General features: G+C 35.6%; 1 protein-coding gene and 1 long non-coding RNA gene across 5 annotated transcripts; one reads left to right on the top strand and one right to left on the bottom strand.

Moving 5' to 3' along the window:
- Positions 1-1,131: 1,131 nt before the first annotated feature.
- Positions 1,132-4,729, bottom strand: LOC119189791. 4 transcript variants are annotated; one of them, XR_005112616.1, is made up of 3 exons: positions 4,711-4,729; positions 3,790-3,933; positions 1,132-2,403 (listed from the first exon to the last, which is right to left on the bottom strand). It is a non-coding gene; the product is annotated as an uncharacterized LOC119189791 (long non-coding RNA). The 4 variants fall into 4 exon arrangements; XR_005112617.1 differs by lacking the exon at positions 4,711-4,729 and adding an exon at positions 4,619-4,637; XR_005112613.1 differs by lacking the exon at positions 4,711-4,729 and adding an exon at positions 4,319-4,597.
- Positions 4,730-6,941: 2,212 nt separating this feature from the next.
- Positions 6,942-14,730, top strand: LOC115451123 (DNA polymerase interacting tetratricopeptide repeat-containing, protein of 47 kDa). The gene is made up of 4 exons (XM_030179337.2): positions 6,942-7,296; positions 7,592-7,782; positions 13,287-13,584; positions 14,191-14,730. Exons 1-4 carry the CDS (start codon positions 7,144-7,146, stop codon positions 14,701-14,703), a joined length of 1,155 nt encoding a protein of 384 aa, XP_030035197.1. The 5' UTR covers positions 6,942-7,143; the 3' UTR covers positions 14,704-14,730.
- The last annotated feature ends 828 nt before the right edge of the window (positions 14,731-15,558 follow it).

Here is a 15,558-nt window from a genome sequence, read left to right as displayed (position 1 = left end):
AAAGGCAGAAAGGAACTCCGGGCTTATTTTTTTGTCATCAATTACCACATTTTTTATAGATGTTGTATACAAAGTAGTCACATAGCTTATATAAGGTGGTGCACGGATTAAAAACATGGACTGGCATAAAGCAAATACATAAATAGTGCACACCGTTCAGCTGCTTACATTTACCAACATAATTTTAATTTTCATCATTACAATTCAATATTATAAAGGCAAATGCAACAACATGATTTTTGGTTGTCATCCACTTATTAATATTTTGTCATATAAATCAACAATAACATACAAGACACAAAATTGGATTGCATATAAATTTAACAATAACAATTTACATAAAATTAAAAATAATGACAATACAATGACTGACTAGTGGCACATTTGTAAGAAAAATTACTACAAAGGACAAAAATGTTAGATATTTTATATTGAAAACATGATTTTAAATAAAAAGGTAAAAATAATATTTTTGTACATAGTAAATGAATAGAAATATGAACTATTTTGGAAACATAAACATTTTTATTTTACCGAGTTCAAGCATAATTATGCATATGAGATTTTAACAACGGCTTGCTTAACAGTTAGCAAAATGAAGATAATTGTGAAGACTAGCACTATAATTTTACACAATATAAGGAGACATACTTAAGCTATTCACCATTATACACTATGCATTAGGTATAATAACTAATCTAAAAACACAAAACTAAGAATTTATTTGAATATGATTATTCTCTCACGAAAAGCATTCCATGCATAATTTAACATTTTGCAATATCATATAATGGCACATTTGCTACTAAAAATGCTACAAAATACAAAAAATGTTGGATACATTATAATGAAAATATAATATTAAATTAAAGGTAAAATTACTAATTCTGCACAATGTAAATCAATAAAAATATGAACAATTTGGAAAACATACACATAATACTACTTTTTGTAGAAATGTAATTTACTTGACAATTACCTGGTAGGCTCATTTTAGGTTGTACAAGCATAATTATGTATATAAGATTTTAACAACTATTTGCTTAGCAGTCACCATAATGAAGATTATTTTAAAAACTACTATGATTTTATACAATAAACAGAAAGCATAATAGCGAATTTAAAACCACAAAAATGTGGGTAATACACTTTAAAAAACATCAATTTCATTTGCAAAAATCGTAATAATTGTGGACAAAATACTATGAAGAACTTTAATTAAGTGAGATTAGGAACTACGCCTTCTTTGTGATCTATAACTCAATCCTTTTGTAACTTTCTCACGGATTAGAGTTTCCATTTCTATATCTTTAGGCCTTGAATCAATATTATTCATTCTATTATTAAAATTAATACACCACTGCTTAACTTGCATTCTAACTATGTAGGACCAAAAAGCTTTAATAACAGCTGTTTTGTGAATCTTACAGTTGAACCAAGTAGTGTCAATATATTTTATTAAATTACTTATTAATTCAGAATAAATATAAACACTGCAAAGAAAGGCATCATCTTGTCAATAATGTAAATACTCTGCCAGACCATTTGACTAAAATTATTAGAAGGATAAGATAACCTATCTACATTAGATTCTCTCTGAGATAATAGTGCTTTTGTACAATTATCACAATCTTTGCAGGTCAAATTGGACATCAAAAAACGACAAATTGCACCAGCAATATATGGTACAGACTACAGACATATGTTGGAATATATTCTCGTTAGGTATAGAAATTTCTATAAAGTTAGTTTCATTACATTGAAGACTATCAGTGTATGAACCATATTTTTGGTGGCTGACTAAATGTTTAATGTTCCCAACATTTTGTCATCATCATCAGAACAATTAGTGTATAAAGATTTACCGGTAGTAATGTTGTTAATCAACAAGGTTTTAGAAGCCGATACAAAGTGAGTACAATTAGGATTTGTACTAAAATTACCATGTGCCCTTATTTGACCAAAAAAGTTTTCTATCGGATCTTGATTAAGACGTCTAAGACTTAAAAATTTAACACCATCAATTCTCAGCAGATCTGACCACAAATGTTTTATTGTTTTTATATTATGTTCAAAATGCTTCAGTGATAAGGGTTTCCTTTCCCTTTCATTGGAAGCGTCAAAGCGCATTGAAGCTAGCTTTTTCACAGCATCATTCCAGAACGCAATGTGCTCCGAATTATATGAAAGAGCATGTTTTAACTTATTCCCATAATGACCAAGACCATTTAAACTATCAAAGAAATTATTTATAAAAAGAAGAATTTCTGCTGTGAACAAACCATTTCCAATGTCTTTATTTAAACTTATGTAATCATGATCCTTGAGAGATAGCAGAGACTTCATCTGGATTTCTAGTGATGTAGCCACTTGCCGGCTAAAAACTTGGGCTGCAAATTTGACCTGAAATGTTAATAATATAAATAATATATTTGTAAATTAATAAATGAACGATTTTAATCATGGTATGTTTATTTAATCTGTTATGAGCTTAAAGATATTTAATTAAATGGCCCAAAGAAATTTATATTCTGGCCAATACTTTCACAAGAATACGGCAATTTAACATATTATATTAAGGTTTTTTTATGACAATTGTACATTATGCCAATTTCAAGTTGGGGAAAGTGGTTAATTTAATCACAGAATACGATTTATTGGAAACATGAAAGGAAAAGGATCAGTAATGATGATATGATTTTATTTCCTGATGATAGTACGGTAATATTCTCTGAGAAAACTCAGTCATTACTAGAGGCTAGAGTAAATAAGGCATTAGAGGACATTGTAAATTGGCTTACAGAAAACCATTTATAAATTACTTTAAAAGAAAACATCTTATTTTTTTTTTTCAAGAATAGGTCAGCAACTAAATTGCTTTCTATAAATTATCACTTACAGGCAGAAGCCATACGATTTTTAGGGCTCCAGGTGTACTGCAACTTAAAACTGGAAGGAACTTAAGGAAAAATTCTTACATTAACTAGTTTATTTATATACGAAATTTCAATATTTGTAAAAGAAACCTACATATATTATGTACACTAAATATTATAGCAAACGAAATAAAAATGCCACCTAACAATACAGCTCTATTAGATAAGAGCGTTATCTGCATGGGTCCAAGAATATAGTATAATAAATTACAAGTTGTATTGTAAACATAGAAAACATAGATATATTTAAACTTAAATTAAAAACCTTTTTAATTGATAAGACATATTATTATATAAGAGAATATTTACAGGAATAATTTTGTGTATTATATTCCAAAAAAGTAATATGAAGAATTATAGGTCTATAATGTTTTTTTATTGTTATAGCAAAAATTCGTAATTTTCAAAAGTTATTGGGAAAGTAATTTACAGACTAACTGCTCATTACTCATATTTCGAAAAACATAAATTATTCTGTGCTGATCTAAAAGGTTTTCATAAGCACAGTTCTATTCATATGGCATTATTTGACCTGTCATCAACTGTTATGGCAGCTGTCGATAAAATAAATCCAGTCCAGGAGGTTTTTTTTATAATATTAATTTGTAGGTGATAAACTCCTATGCCTACAGTTGATGCATTATTCTTTGAAGCAGCACAATAATTATGATGCCAGTTAGGCCAATTAGAGTTTGCATAAGGGTCATTTTTAATAATGTCAATATTGAAAAGTATATTAGGAGCAATTATCAAAGTACAATAATCATGCTTAAATAAGGGAGAATTTCAATCTTTTATTAATCAGTCAAGACTTGTAAACAAAACTATGATAGAACAATGTATATTTATTTACCTTCATTTTGTCATATGAAGTTGGATTTATGTGCTTCTCAGTAAGTTTGGTGCTTCTTGCTCTGCCACCAAAACCATCCACTTTATAAAGTCTCTCAATATACTCCCACTTTGCCCTTTGGTTGCCAATGAGTAGGATTTTTGTCTGAAAATTATTGCGAAAACATTTCAATAAATGAGGTACATCATAGATATGGTACAATTGGTTTGGGCCGATTTATAACAGATGTCATTGGTATATTTGTTACTACGTAGGAGTTCAGCATTAGAATCTGATATTAATGACTTAATAGCAGCAATGCTATTCAGTAATGCTACTAGTGGGTTCAATTTCTAATATCAAATCTCGGTTTGTGACTTTATATTCATCTGTATTTCCTAAGTTTACTAAAGGAATCGCATTAGGTGTTAATCTTAGATTCTGTTTTATATGTTCGGGAATAAAATGTTTATGACAAAAACGAATGTTTTCGCGTTTAGTAGGAGGATAATTTTGTAGAAATGGACATAACCTTAACCACTCTTCCCACCTTTTTTTATTTGTGAACGGCACACTATAATATTTAATACCTCGGCCTCGAGTACTGCACCCGGGAACAGAGCACTTATAAACCATTATATTATCAAATAAACCAAACTATACGAAGAAAACAATTACACATTTAAACCGGTAAACACTAAATGATTGCTTTTATAATATATTGTTTACAAAAACATTCACACACAATAAAGCACTATAATTAGATAATAAATAGATGAAAACCGCCTTCAAATCAAAATAGCGAATTGCAACGGAAAATTCAATTTCAAAGCAGCGGTTAAAGGTTAACCACAATAAAAAATGGCGCTACGCGTCGTTTCAAAATCCGAGATTAGAGACTCTTATTTGCGATCGAATGACAGCTTATACTATAATACACACACTAATAAAGGACGTTGTGTAGAAGGAGACATTTAAGGAACGATTCATTAAATGTATGGAAAAATCGTGAAAAGTGAGATAGCTGCTCATCGCTATTGTGTTACTTTTTTTCGCCGAGTTAAACAGGTCTGGCAGTAACTACAAAGTTTGACAGATTGACACTTGACACTGACAATTGACAGCTTGCCATTTTTATTATGACGTTCCATTTTTTATAACTGTGAGAGTTGTGAAAGCATGAACGTAAATTACAACACAAATATTTTTAATTTGATTTTCTGACAATGTAATTACTTCTACGTATTCGTAAATAGTCTTCTATGATTAAATACACTTTTTAAATATCATTGATTATTATGGCACTATTCTTATATTCAATAATAATATGACAAAAATCCAAAGAGTATTTATATCGAAAAAAATTGTTCTGTCACTTTACGTAGATCTGTATTTCAAATAAAATATTTTATTTAGAAACCAAGTAACAAAAGCAGAAACATATTGTGAGACATGCAATTTGCACCTGAGCTAAGAACACATTCTCAAAAAGTATGTACACTTTACAAAAAGGGTATGCGACAGCTTGAAGCTTATTATGTTGCAAGGTTTGGCTCCAACAGTTTTAAATATTTAAATATTGGTTTAGTTTGTTTATAGCACTGTATAATAGTTCCTTTTTTTTCGAGCATAAGACCTTCCACTCCAAAGTCCATGTAATTTACCAAACGTAGCATCCTAGGAGTTATAACATTATTCCAAATTACTTCTAGACCAAATAAAGTTCTGCATATTGTCGATATTAGTTATCGCAGATATGAATCGGTTTATTTCAAATGAAAGGACTGTTATTTTCAGATTCGTTGTTCGATATCACCAAGTTATTTTACGTAACGAATTTGATAAAAATCGAGCTGTGTGTGACGCAAAAGAGCAACGTCGTCTACTGTGGGTGGGAGAACACGAGCTATTCACAATGCAGCATCCCATACCCGTGGCTAAATGTATAATTCTAATTTAAAGATTATATAGTATAGTTATAATGACAAACTGCCTCAGTGGCGTAGTTGTACTGCATGCGCGGTACGGAAGCGCTATAAGGTCCTGGGTTCGAATACCGGATTCGGAAAAGTGATATTTGGATTTTCTACTTAGTATCAGCCTGGAGTCTCCAGAATATCGGCCACAAAATCCAATTTGATTTGATATCTTCTGTAACTCAGTTACTTAGAATGTGGCTTTAAATTTAATACGACGAAATTTTAAAGGCCGAAATATCCATGCAAATTAATTATTTTTACGTTTTTCTTTCAACTGCGAGAACTAATCACTAACTAGAAGTGAATTTAAATTCTTTAGTTGTCAATACGTATTTAGTTACCCAGATTAAAGGTGAAACAAAATGTATGAAAAATGGACCTTAAGCTATAACCTTAAGTTAGCTACTCTTCTGCCGCACAGTAAGGCTTTAGGTAGGTATAACCCTGCATAAATTAATTATTTTAGCTTAAAAAAATATATTTTATTTCAGTTGCTAGATCCGTTGGTATTGCTGGTGGTGTAGCATACGATCGTGTACAAGTGATACCTGACTGGGTTCTTGATTACTGGCATCCATTGGAAAAGGCCCAATATCCAGAATATTTCCGCAGACGCGAGCACCGTAAATGCGACTTTATTAGACATTGGTATAATAAGGAGTTATGTTGAGTAAACAGCTGATTATTTTTTATTTATTTCATGTATATTATGCATTTCATTCTAACAAAAGATTACGTAGGTATTGAATAAAATTATTGGTTTTAATTATTTTATTTGTTTAATTTTTTTCTAATATGTGAAGCCGGATAAAACCAAATAAATATTGGAACCAAAGAGCATAATACGTACTACGGAAATGCAGTCAATCCATACTTCCATACTTAGTCATAAATTCGAAAGTAATTCCCTCTGACTGTGTGTCTGTTACCTGTTCACAGCTAAACTACTGAACATATTTCGATCATATTTACCTATTTGTATGGAGATAATTTGAGACCCCAGGAACAACATAGGTATTTATTGCAAAAAATATATAGCGGGACTTCTATCTAGGATATCCATCTTTACGAACGCGACAAAAAACTAGTTACTAATAAGTCAAGATTTAAAAATAATAATTTTATATTAATTGAGTATTTTATATACTCCCAATATATTGGCATTAAGTTTTTTTTTCGTTTGTTATCTACGTTTAAAAAAAATTATAAACGTCAACGGTCAATCGTTTTGAGGTTATTTTCGGATAATAGAATAAGAGAAAAATAATAAACTATAAGATATTGGATCGTGAGACCTAAGAAACTAAGAACTATAAAAATAAACTTATTTATTATTGGAACTACCGCTGTGCGTTAAAACTTGTTTTAATTTTAAAGTTATTTGATTTAATGAATCATGGCCGAGGAAGTAAAAAACGAATCCAAAAAACCTATGACCGACGAAGAAAGGTTAGCCTTATGTGAAAAAATGGACAAAGAGCTTGACGATTTTATAAATAGTTTGGAGAGGAAGAGATACACAGAAGGATGGGCGGAGGACAAATGGGAGGTATGGTACTTATAAGTAAACATAATTTATGATACTTATACTTTTTTTAAAGGTGGTATGTAATATTGTAAAACTGGCCTGATAAAGGTCGCAGATAGTCACGATGCAGCCTGCTTCCAACAGGACATTGAGGAAAGCTCCATAGGGCATAGGCCCTGAACATAGTTTCATCTGTAGACTTTCTGTTACTGTTTAGGAAAGTTATTAAACAAATCCTATTTGATGGTAGAACTACCAAATTTGATTTTAAATGAAGGAATACAACAATAATATAATTGTCTATAAAATTTTTCAGGAGGAAATGGACAAGCATCCTTTTTTCATGAAGCAAACACCTGATAACGGAGAGCTGTCTCCGCTTGCGGAAGGTTTAGCTAAACTGAAATACGATCCTGAAGAGAACACACCTTTGGAACTGGCCACTAATTATAAGGAGGACGGCAACTTTAACTTTAAGCATAAAAATTATAGATTAGCTATATTAGGGTAAAGTATTATTTTAATCTTTAACACTTATTGTTAAATTCTTGTTGCTGAAGGTACAGAATTTCACCTGTCATTCTCTTTTAGGTTTATTGTCTCTTTAGAACATTTGGTCACATAATTTTTCATAGGTTTTTTTTGAATGAATTTGAAACTTTGCATCAGGGGTCCTTTACGGACGGACTGCAGACTGTGGGTGGTAGCACATAATACTCTTCATACTTTATACCACATTTTAATCTGATGTTTGTCTCAGGGGCTATAACAAAAAACAATTCTCCTTGTCCAACACTTCCCTCCGCGCGCGCGCTCGGTGCGGTGACGTACTTACGCACTGATTATTAAAATTGTGCAAATTGCGTTTAGGGTTTGATTATCGGCTCGTGGGCTGTTTCTAGTAGTGTGGTGTTGTTCTGTGTACTACGGTCCGTAAGTTTTTGAGTGTTTTATTTCTGATTTTTGAAATAATTATCAAATTGTTTCATCGGTAAGTGCTTTTATTTTTATTTTTATTGCGAGGGTACTTGGCCGGTTGCCGTAAAGGTAATAAGTATTTCTATTCCGTGTATTTGCCATTTAACTTATTATTTTTAATAGCGTTTAATTCAATTTAACATGCCAAATAATAACGACGACCCGCTTGATCGGGGTCCAAACCCTTTTCGTAAAAGCGGAATAATATCGAGATCGCCTTCTTCCGCAAAACCCAAGCGACTTTTTAGAGAAAATTCGCCCTCATTAAATGCTTCACCGGAAATAAATCGATCCGCATCTCAAAATACGGTTTCGCCTAGGTCCGACGATAACATTGAAAAAGAAGATAATTATTGCGATTTGGTATCTGAGGCCGCAAATTATTTGTCCAAAATAAATGAACTCGTGAATGATCAGGGTTCGCGTATGAACGTCGCGAATAAGTCTGCGATAATGGACTTTACTCAGCGCATCACAGCAATCGTTTCGATGTTGGCCCTAAAGTCATCGTGCAACGAAACCAAGTTAGCCAATGCGCAACGGGAGCTAGAAGGTATCAGGAATTGTCCCCGTCCTACTCCACCCAAAGCGGACGGCAAAATGACCTACGCGAGTACCGTTAAGCTCCGTCTGCCAAAACAAGCCCCGGCAATGGAGCCTCGCGCGCCTCTTCCGTGCGTTGTGGCTTACCCGACTGGCGAGCGGACGGCTGATCTTACGTCATCGTCTGCCACGAAACAGGCGCTGTTTAATGCAATTAAACCTAGCGACGACGGGTTTCAAATCGTAGGCGTTAAAAAAACCGCGAAAGCTGGCGTTGTACTTCGCGTTGCCAACGAACGTCAGATTCACAAACTCCAGTCGGTGGATGCAATAAAAATCAGCTGGTTTACGTTTAGAGAAACCAAAAGGTCGACGTCCGCGAATTTTAATTAAAGATGTCCCATCCTCAATGGAAGACAAACCGTTTTTAACAGCTTTGTATCGGCAAAATATTAAGGATGAAATGCCAATTAAGGAGGACGATTTCATTAAATCCGTAAAAATCGTTCGGCGACGTAGTTTGGAACACGGACGTAAATGGATAGGCGTGGAAATTGATTCGGAAGTGAGAATACATCTAGTTGCGATCAAAGACAAACTATTTATAGATTGGGCAACTTGCAGGTTTATTGATGACGTGGAGATAGTCCGCTGCCTCAATTGCCAACAATACGGGCATGTGCATAAGTTCTGCACCATTAAAACACCAACTTGTGCCGTTTGTTCCGAGGCACATGAAACCAAGGCTTGTCCACATAGGGACAATCGTGATTTTAAGCCCGTATGCGCAACTTGCAAACGTTTTAAGAAACCCCACGACCATCGCTGTGGGTCTCAGGAATGTCCGTCATACAAACATAAATTAGAAACCATCATTTTGTCAACTAATTATTAAATAAATTTAATATGGATAACTTTATTATCGGACAATTAAATCTCCACAACGATAGGGTGGCGACGTCGGAATTAGATACGTTAGTTCGGGATTATAAACTCGACGTTGTACTTGTACAGGAACAATATCAACACGCTCGACTGCGTAGCAGAGTCGTACAGCTTGATAGCAGCTCACGAGCTGGCATTTATGTAGCGAACTCCAATTTCACTGTAACTTCAGTGCGTAATCTCATGACGTCACACTGTGCAGTCGCGGAGGTTTCAAATCCGAGCTGTAAGGTTTTCATAGTGAGCTGTTACTTTCAATACTCGGACCCGGTAGGACCACATATACACCATCTCCGCCAGGTTTTACGATCACTTGCAGGTCGTAAAGTAATTATAGGCGCTGACGTTAATGCGTCATCTATTCTTTGGTATGGCAAATATCGATCCACCGATACCGATCGGCATTGCGCCGTCGAAGATTTCATCGCAGAGATGAATCTTGGTATTCACAATACTCCCGATGCACCACCAACTTACTGTAGCCCTACGGGCGAGTCTTCTATTGACGTCACACTTTCTAGTGGAGACGTTCGACTTGATAGGTGGCGTGTCCTGCCGGATGCGTCGTGTAGTGACCATCGCCTGATTGTGTACGAATTCTTGCCTAGATTAACACAAGGTTTTATTCATAACAACTATGATTTTAGATATAAAATCAAGGGGCAAACTGGGACTTTTTTAGCTCTTTATTTGCTAGACATGCCAGAGATTTTACTCGCAATGATCTCTCACCTGAAACATGTGCTGAACTTATGTCGGCCACGTTCACATACTTTGCAGATGTTGCTATCGGTCGAGGTTCAATTACAAATACTCGTAGATGTGATTGGTGGAACGAATATCTAGTCCACCTACGCCGAATTTTTCGTAGGGCGCGCAGGAGGTTTAATAGGCTTAAAAAGCGTTGTGTCACAGGTGACACTTTTACATCTGCTTTTAATGAACTTAAAATTGCCAGGTCGCATTATAGAGCAGCAGTACAAAAATCGAAAGGTAATTTATTGCGTAAAATCGCCGCGCGGTTAGATAAGGAAGGCCCGTGGTCTCCTTTATACCAAGAGTTTAAAGCAAATAGACCAATTCATTTATCTTACATCGATAATATTAAATTTAATAATAGCTATACGACTGGTATTGAGGAGACTACGGAAGCACTGTTGCATTCACTTATACCCGATGATATTATTAATGACAACAATTATCACAACCAAATTAGAATGTGGGCCGCGGAATTGCCAAACTCTCCAGTCTCAAACCTTGCGACATTAGATGAATTTATTACCATTGTTGCATCTCTGCCGTTAAACAAAGCCTCCGGCGAGGATAAAGTGTCTAACAAGATGATTAAAGAAGCGTGTAAATCAGCCGGAGATTCGTTACTATCTGTCTTTAACCGATGTATTGCTGAAGGTATATTTCCGCGAATATGGCGCTCCGGTTTCATTCGAATATAGACCTATTACGTCGTTACCATCTTTAGGTAAACTTCTAGAATGCCTCATTGTCCCTCGTCTGCTACCGGGCGGACCAGTATTTCACAAAAATCAATTCGGATTTACCATAGGTAGGTCGACTACAGACCCGGCAATATCGGTTAGAAGAACAGTAAGTATATCGGAACATAAATATGTACTCGGTATCTTCCTAGACATCTCCGGTGCCTTCGACAATGCTTGGTGGCCTATGATACTTCTTAAGTTAAAAATACGAGGCTGCTATAGGAATATATATTCCCTAATTTATTCATACTTCTCGTACGGAACATCCAAACTGAAACTCGGCCACCATGCCGTGTCGAAGTCGCTGAGTATGGGATGTCCACAAAGCTCAGTTGTAGGTCCTTATTTATGGAATTTGAGCTTCGATGATTTTCTTTCAATTCCCTTACCTGTAGGATGCACTTTAACCGGATATGCGGATGACGGTCTCTTACTAATAGAATCGAATAGTAGATCGGGGCTTGAAAGTTTGGCGGATACGTGTTTACAATTAATATCTGAATGGGGTGAAAGAAATCGCCTTACATTCGCACCTCACAAAACGTTCCAACTGCTTTTAAAAGGTATATTAAAATCACCGCCGCGAATAAAATTTAATAATATTGTTGTAAAAAGGAAAGAATCGGTTTGTTATTTAGGTTTGATTTTAGAACGAAATTTTTCCTTTCTAGAGCATATAAAAAACGTCGGGGGAAAATCAAAACGTAACTTTTACGCCTTGACAAGGATATCGATCTCTAGGTGGGGACTGTCTTTCACTACGCTCAAAATCATTTATGGAGCGACTTACTTAGCTTGCATTACATACGGATCACCTGTATGGGCCGATAGGGCAACTATCGGTGCTGTGCGCAGGAAACTGCTCCAGAGTCAACGATTGGCGTTGATATTCTTGTGCAAGGCGTATAGAACTGTTAGTACAGAAGCTTTGCCTGTCCTCGCGGGTGTACTCCCTGTCGATTTGGAGGTACAGTGTCGCGCCGCTATGTATTACTCAACCAGAGAGGATATGGATAAAAAGTTTCTTACGTCTCGCGAGCTCTTAAGAATCGATAGACTATTTAAACCGCACAGTGATGTACACAATGAATTATTAAATGAATGGCAATGTAGGTGGGACTCGTCTTCGAAAGGGCGTCATTTATATAAATACTTTCCGTATGTTCGCGATCGCCTAATTAAATCTTGGCTAGAAATAGATTACTGTGTATCGCAATTCCTTACCGGCCATGGTAATTTTAAGGGTAAACTGTTCTCATTTAGGTTGGTTGATTCTCCTGCGTGCCCATGCTCTACACCTGGTTACGAGGTTGAACAATCTGCTCATCACGTACTTTGGGAGTGTGGTCTCTGGCATGAAGAGCGCAACATCATGTTAAACAGTATGCAAATAACATCTGGGGTTGTATACTACATGGACCTTGTTGAGACTAGACGGAATTTCCGTGCTTTCCGTCGTTTTTGCCATGCCTATTGTAATCAAATCTAACAGCACATGTGATAGGACCCTTTCATTTAATTTTATCCGTGGTGCTTTATAACTAGCTTATCTAGTTGTAAACGTCCCTATCCTTGAGGTTAAATCGCCTCCTTACGTCATGATTTTGTCACCCGCATTGCTCTGGAGGGAAGTGGATAATTAATATTTCCAACTCCTCCCTATCTTTCTATTTGATTAATTTCGTTGCGGGATAATGACATATTAGTTTTCCCTGAGACTCGCCGAGCTTCACTGCTCGGTGTCATAAAATGCGTGCCACTGCTGATCCTGGCTTACAGGAGTTGTAGTGGTGGGTGTGAGGGCGGGAAAGTCTCTGTCCAATAAATAACCACATAAGCATATCTTGACAAACAGAGTGGTAAGAGCGTGGAACAAGAAACTTGATAAATATTTTGCTGGAAAGTTAAATCTGAATTGAGAATTGCAGGATACAGGCATATTTGTTAAACTGCCTGCCTAATAAAAACAATAAAAATAAAGTTTCCTGCTCATTATTTTCTGAATTGATACTCAAGGCATTGATGTTAATTATATACTTTTTACAGATACACAGAAGGCATAAAACAAAAGTGTGATGATGCAGAAATAAACGCAAGTTTGTACAATAACAGGGCCGCTGCGCATTGGCATTTAAAGAACTACAGATCTGCTTTGTATGATAGTGAAAAAGCTCTTTCTTTCAACCCTAGTCATAGCAAAGCCAGGCTCCGTGCTGCTAAAGCAGCTCTTGAGGTGGCAAAGTATGATACATGTATAGGACATTGTCAGAAGCTGCTGGAAGATAAAAGTGATAAGGAGATTACAGAATTGCTCAATAGTGCCAAAAAGAAGAAATTGGTTATGGTAAATATAAAAAAAAATATGTTCTATTTGGCTTTAATAATTGTTAATATGTAATGACTGTAATGAGCTTAGTATAAGGTCATATTCTTTAATAATGGTGGTAGGTCTCTCATATGAGAGATACCACCTGGGTAGCTAACATCGCAATGTCTATTTCTGCTACCAAGCATCAGTGTTTAGTCACTGTTTTGTTGCGGTTTGAAGGACATTGTAGCCAGTGTAACTACTGGACATAATAAGACTTAACATCTCATGTCTTGGGATGGTGAGTGCAGTGGAATACCAAACAATAGTTTGTAATTCGAGGTGTTAGATGGTGTTTCTACTGTTTATGGGCGGTCGTATCGCTTACCATCAGGCGAACGGCAATCTCGTCTCGTCTTTCAAAGCAATAAATAAAAATTATATTAATAACATTTTTTAAGGCTTTATGTTCATGATATAAATTATTTATAAGTTGCGACTTTTAAAAATCGGTAAGGGCAATTTCCTGAGATATGATATTAGCACACCTGATTTATATTTTCGGTACTATTGCAATGTTCAAAAACAATATAGAAATTCTATTCTTGGCATTAAGAAAAATGTATGTATTTTTTGTTGCAGGAGCGTGATCAAAGAAAACAGGCCCGAATCAATGCCAAGAAAGAAGAGCAAAAAGACACTGTCATCCAAGCAATCATTGAACGTGGTATCAAGCTATCCAATTGTGATGATGAGGATGACATAGACTTATCGAAACTAGAGCCTAGCCTACCCGGGGCTCAAGATGCTATAGTAAATTTAGAAAACGGGATTTTAAGATGGCCAATACTGTTACTGTATCCAGAATATCAAATGACAGATTTTGTAAGAGCATGCCCAGAGAATGTTCCCTTATTAAGCCAGCTGGAACAGTTATTCCCCGCACCATGGGATGAGGAGAATAAATACAGTTGTAGGACTGTTAATGTGTATTATGAGGGTCGTGACAAGATGCCACATATAGTGGACCCGTTGAAGAACTTAGGTGATTTGTTGGTGATGAAGTATTTTGTATTGAAGGCAGGGACGCCTGCGTTCTTCGTGCTGCCTCGTGGAAGTAAGGTCGAGCGACGGTTCTTGGAGAGTTATATATAATTTGTTAATAAAACAGTTGTTTATGGATTTCTTGCTTTTGATTGTAATTCCGACCAAATTGTAGTTTTATGAAGTGATGTTTATGCATTCAACCTTATCAGGTTAGTCTCGCCGCGACTACCGGAGGAGGTGGCCGCTTTCGCTAGGCGCTCCTCTACGACTGTGTAAACAGCGTTTACATACGCCAATCTGCAGCAACTTGCTGCAGCTTATACGTACTTGACAATCTGCATAACAAATAAATCATAACAATCTATATCAGTGACTAATTAATCAGTAATGCATACCAGCGGCCACTGGTACACAGAAAAACACCCACTTCTATCCCATCCCTCCCTCCGTAACGTATAAACCCCTGTTTCCATGAGAATTCAGTATACTGTTCGCAGATATCCCACATTGTTGACAACAGGGATGTCTTAAAAAAACGATGCGGTTTTAAATCATTTCTAACAAATTCTGACATAGCTTTGTAGAATTTCAAGTAATTTCATTTGTCAAAAAATAAATACGCCTACAAGGCAATCCATAGTCTCTGCTTACCCCTATGGGATAGAGGTGTGATATTACTATGTAAGTTTACTTTCCTAAAGATGAAATGCTAAATCATAAAATTGTAATTGATACAATTTATTAAGCGGCGATAGCCTAGTTGGTTGTGGAACGGACTGTCGAGACGAATGTCCGCAGGTTCAAATCCCAAGGGCACACACCTGAGACTTTTCCAAAAAAATATGTGAATTATCGCTTGCTATAACGGCGAAGGAAAACATCGTGAGGAAACCTGCACATCTGAGAAATTCTCTATAGGAATTTTCGAGGGTGAATGAAGTCCACCAATCCGCACCAGGCCAG

The sequence above is a fragment of the Manduca sexta genome, chromosome 4 (genome assembly GCF_014839805.1).
Source record: "Manduca sexta isolate Smith_Timp_Sample1 chromosome 4, JHU_Msex_v1.0, whole genome shotgun sequence".
NCBI classification, from domain to species: Eukaryota; Metazoa; Arthropoda; class Insecta; order Lepidoptera; family Sphingidae; genus Manduca; species Manduca sexta.
Note: the sequence above shows the minus strand (reverse complement) of the source record. Positions and strands in the feature narration are given on the sequence as shown.

Bases quoted from the DNA above. Each gene is read 5' to 3' on its own strand.
- LOC115451123 (XM_030179337.2), top strand. From the start codon at position 7,144: ATGGCCGAGGAAGTAAAAAACGAATCCAAAAAACCTATGACCGACGAA. The intron at 7,783-13,286 runs GTAAAGTATTAT...TACTTTTTACAG, and splicing joins TATAGATTAGCTATATTAGG to ATACACAGAAGGCATAAAAC. The intron at 13,585-14,190 runs GTAAATATAAAA...TTTTTGTTGCAG, and splicing joins AAAAGAAGAAATTGGTTATG to GAGCGTGATCAAAGAAAACA.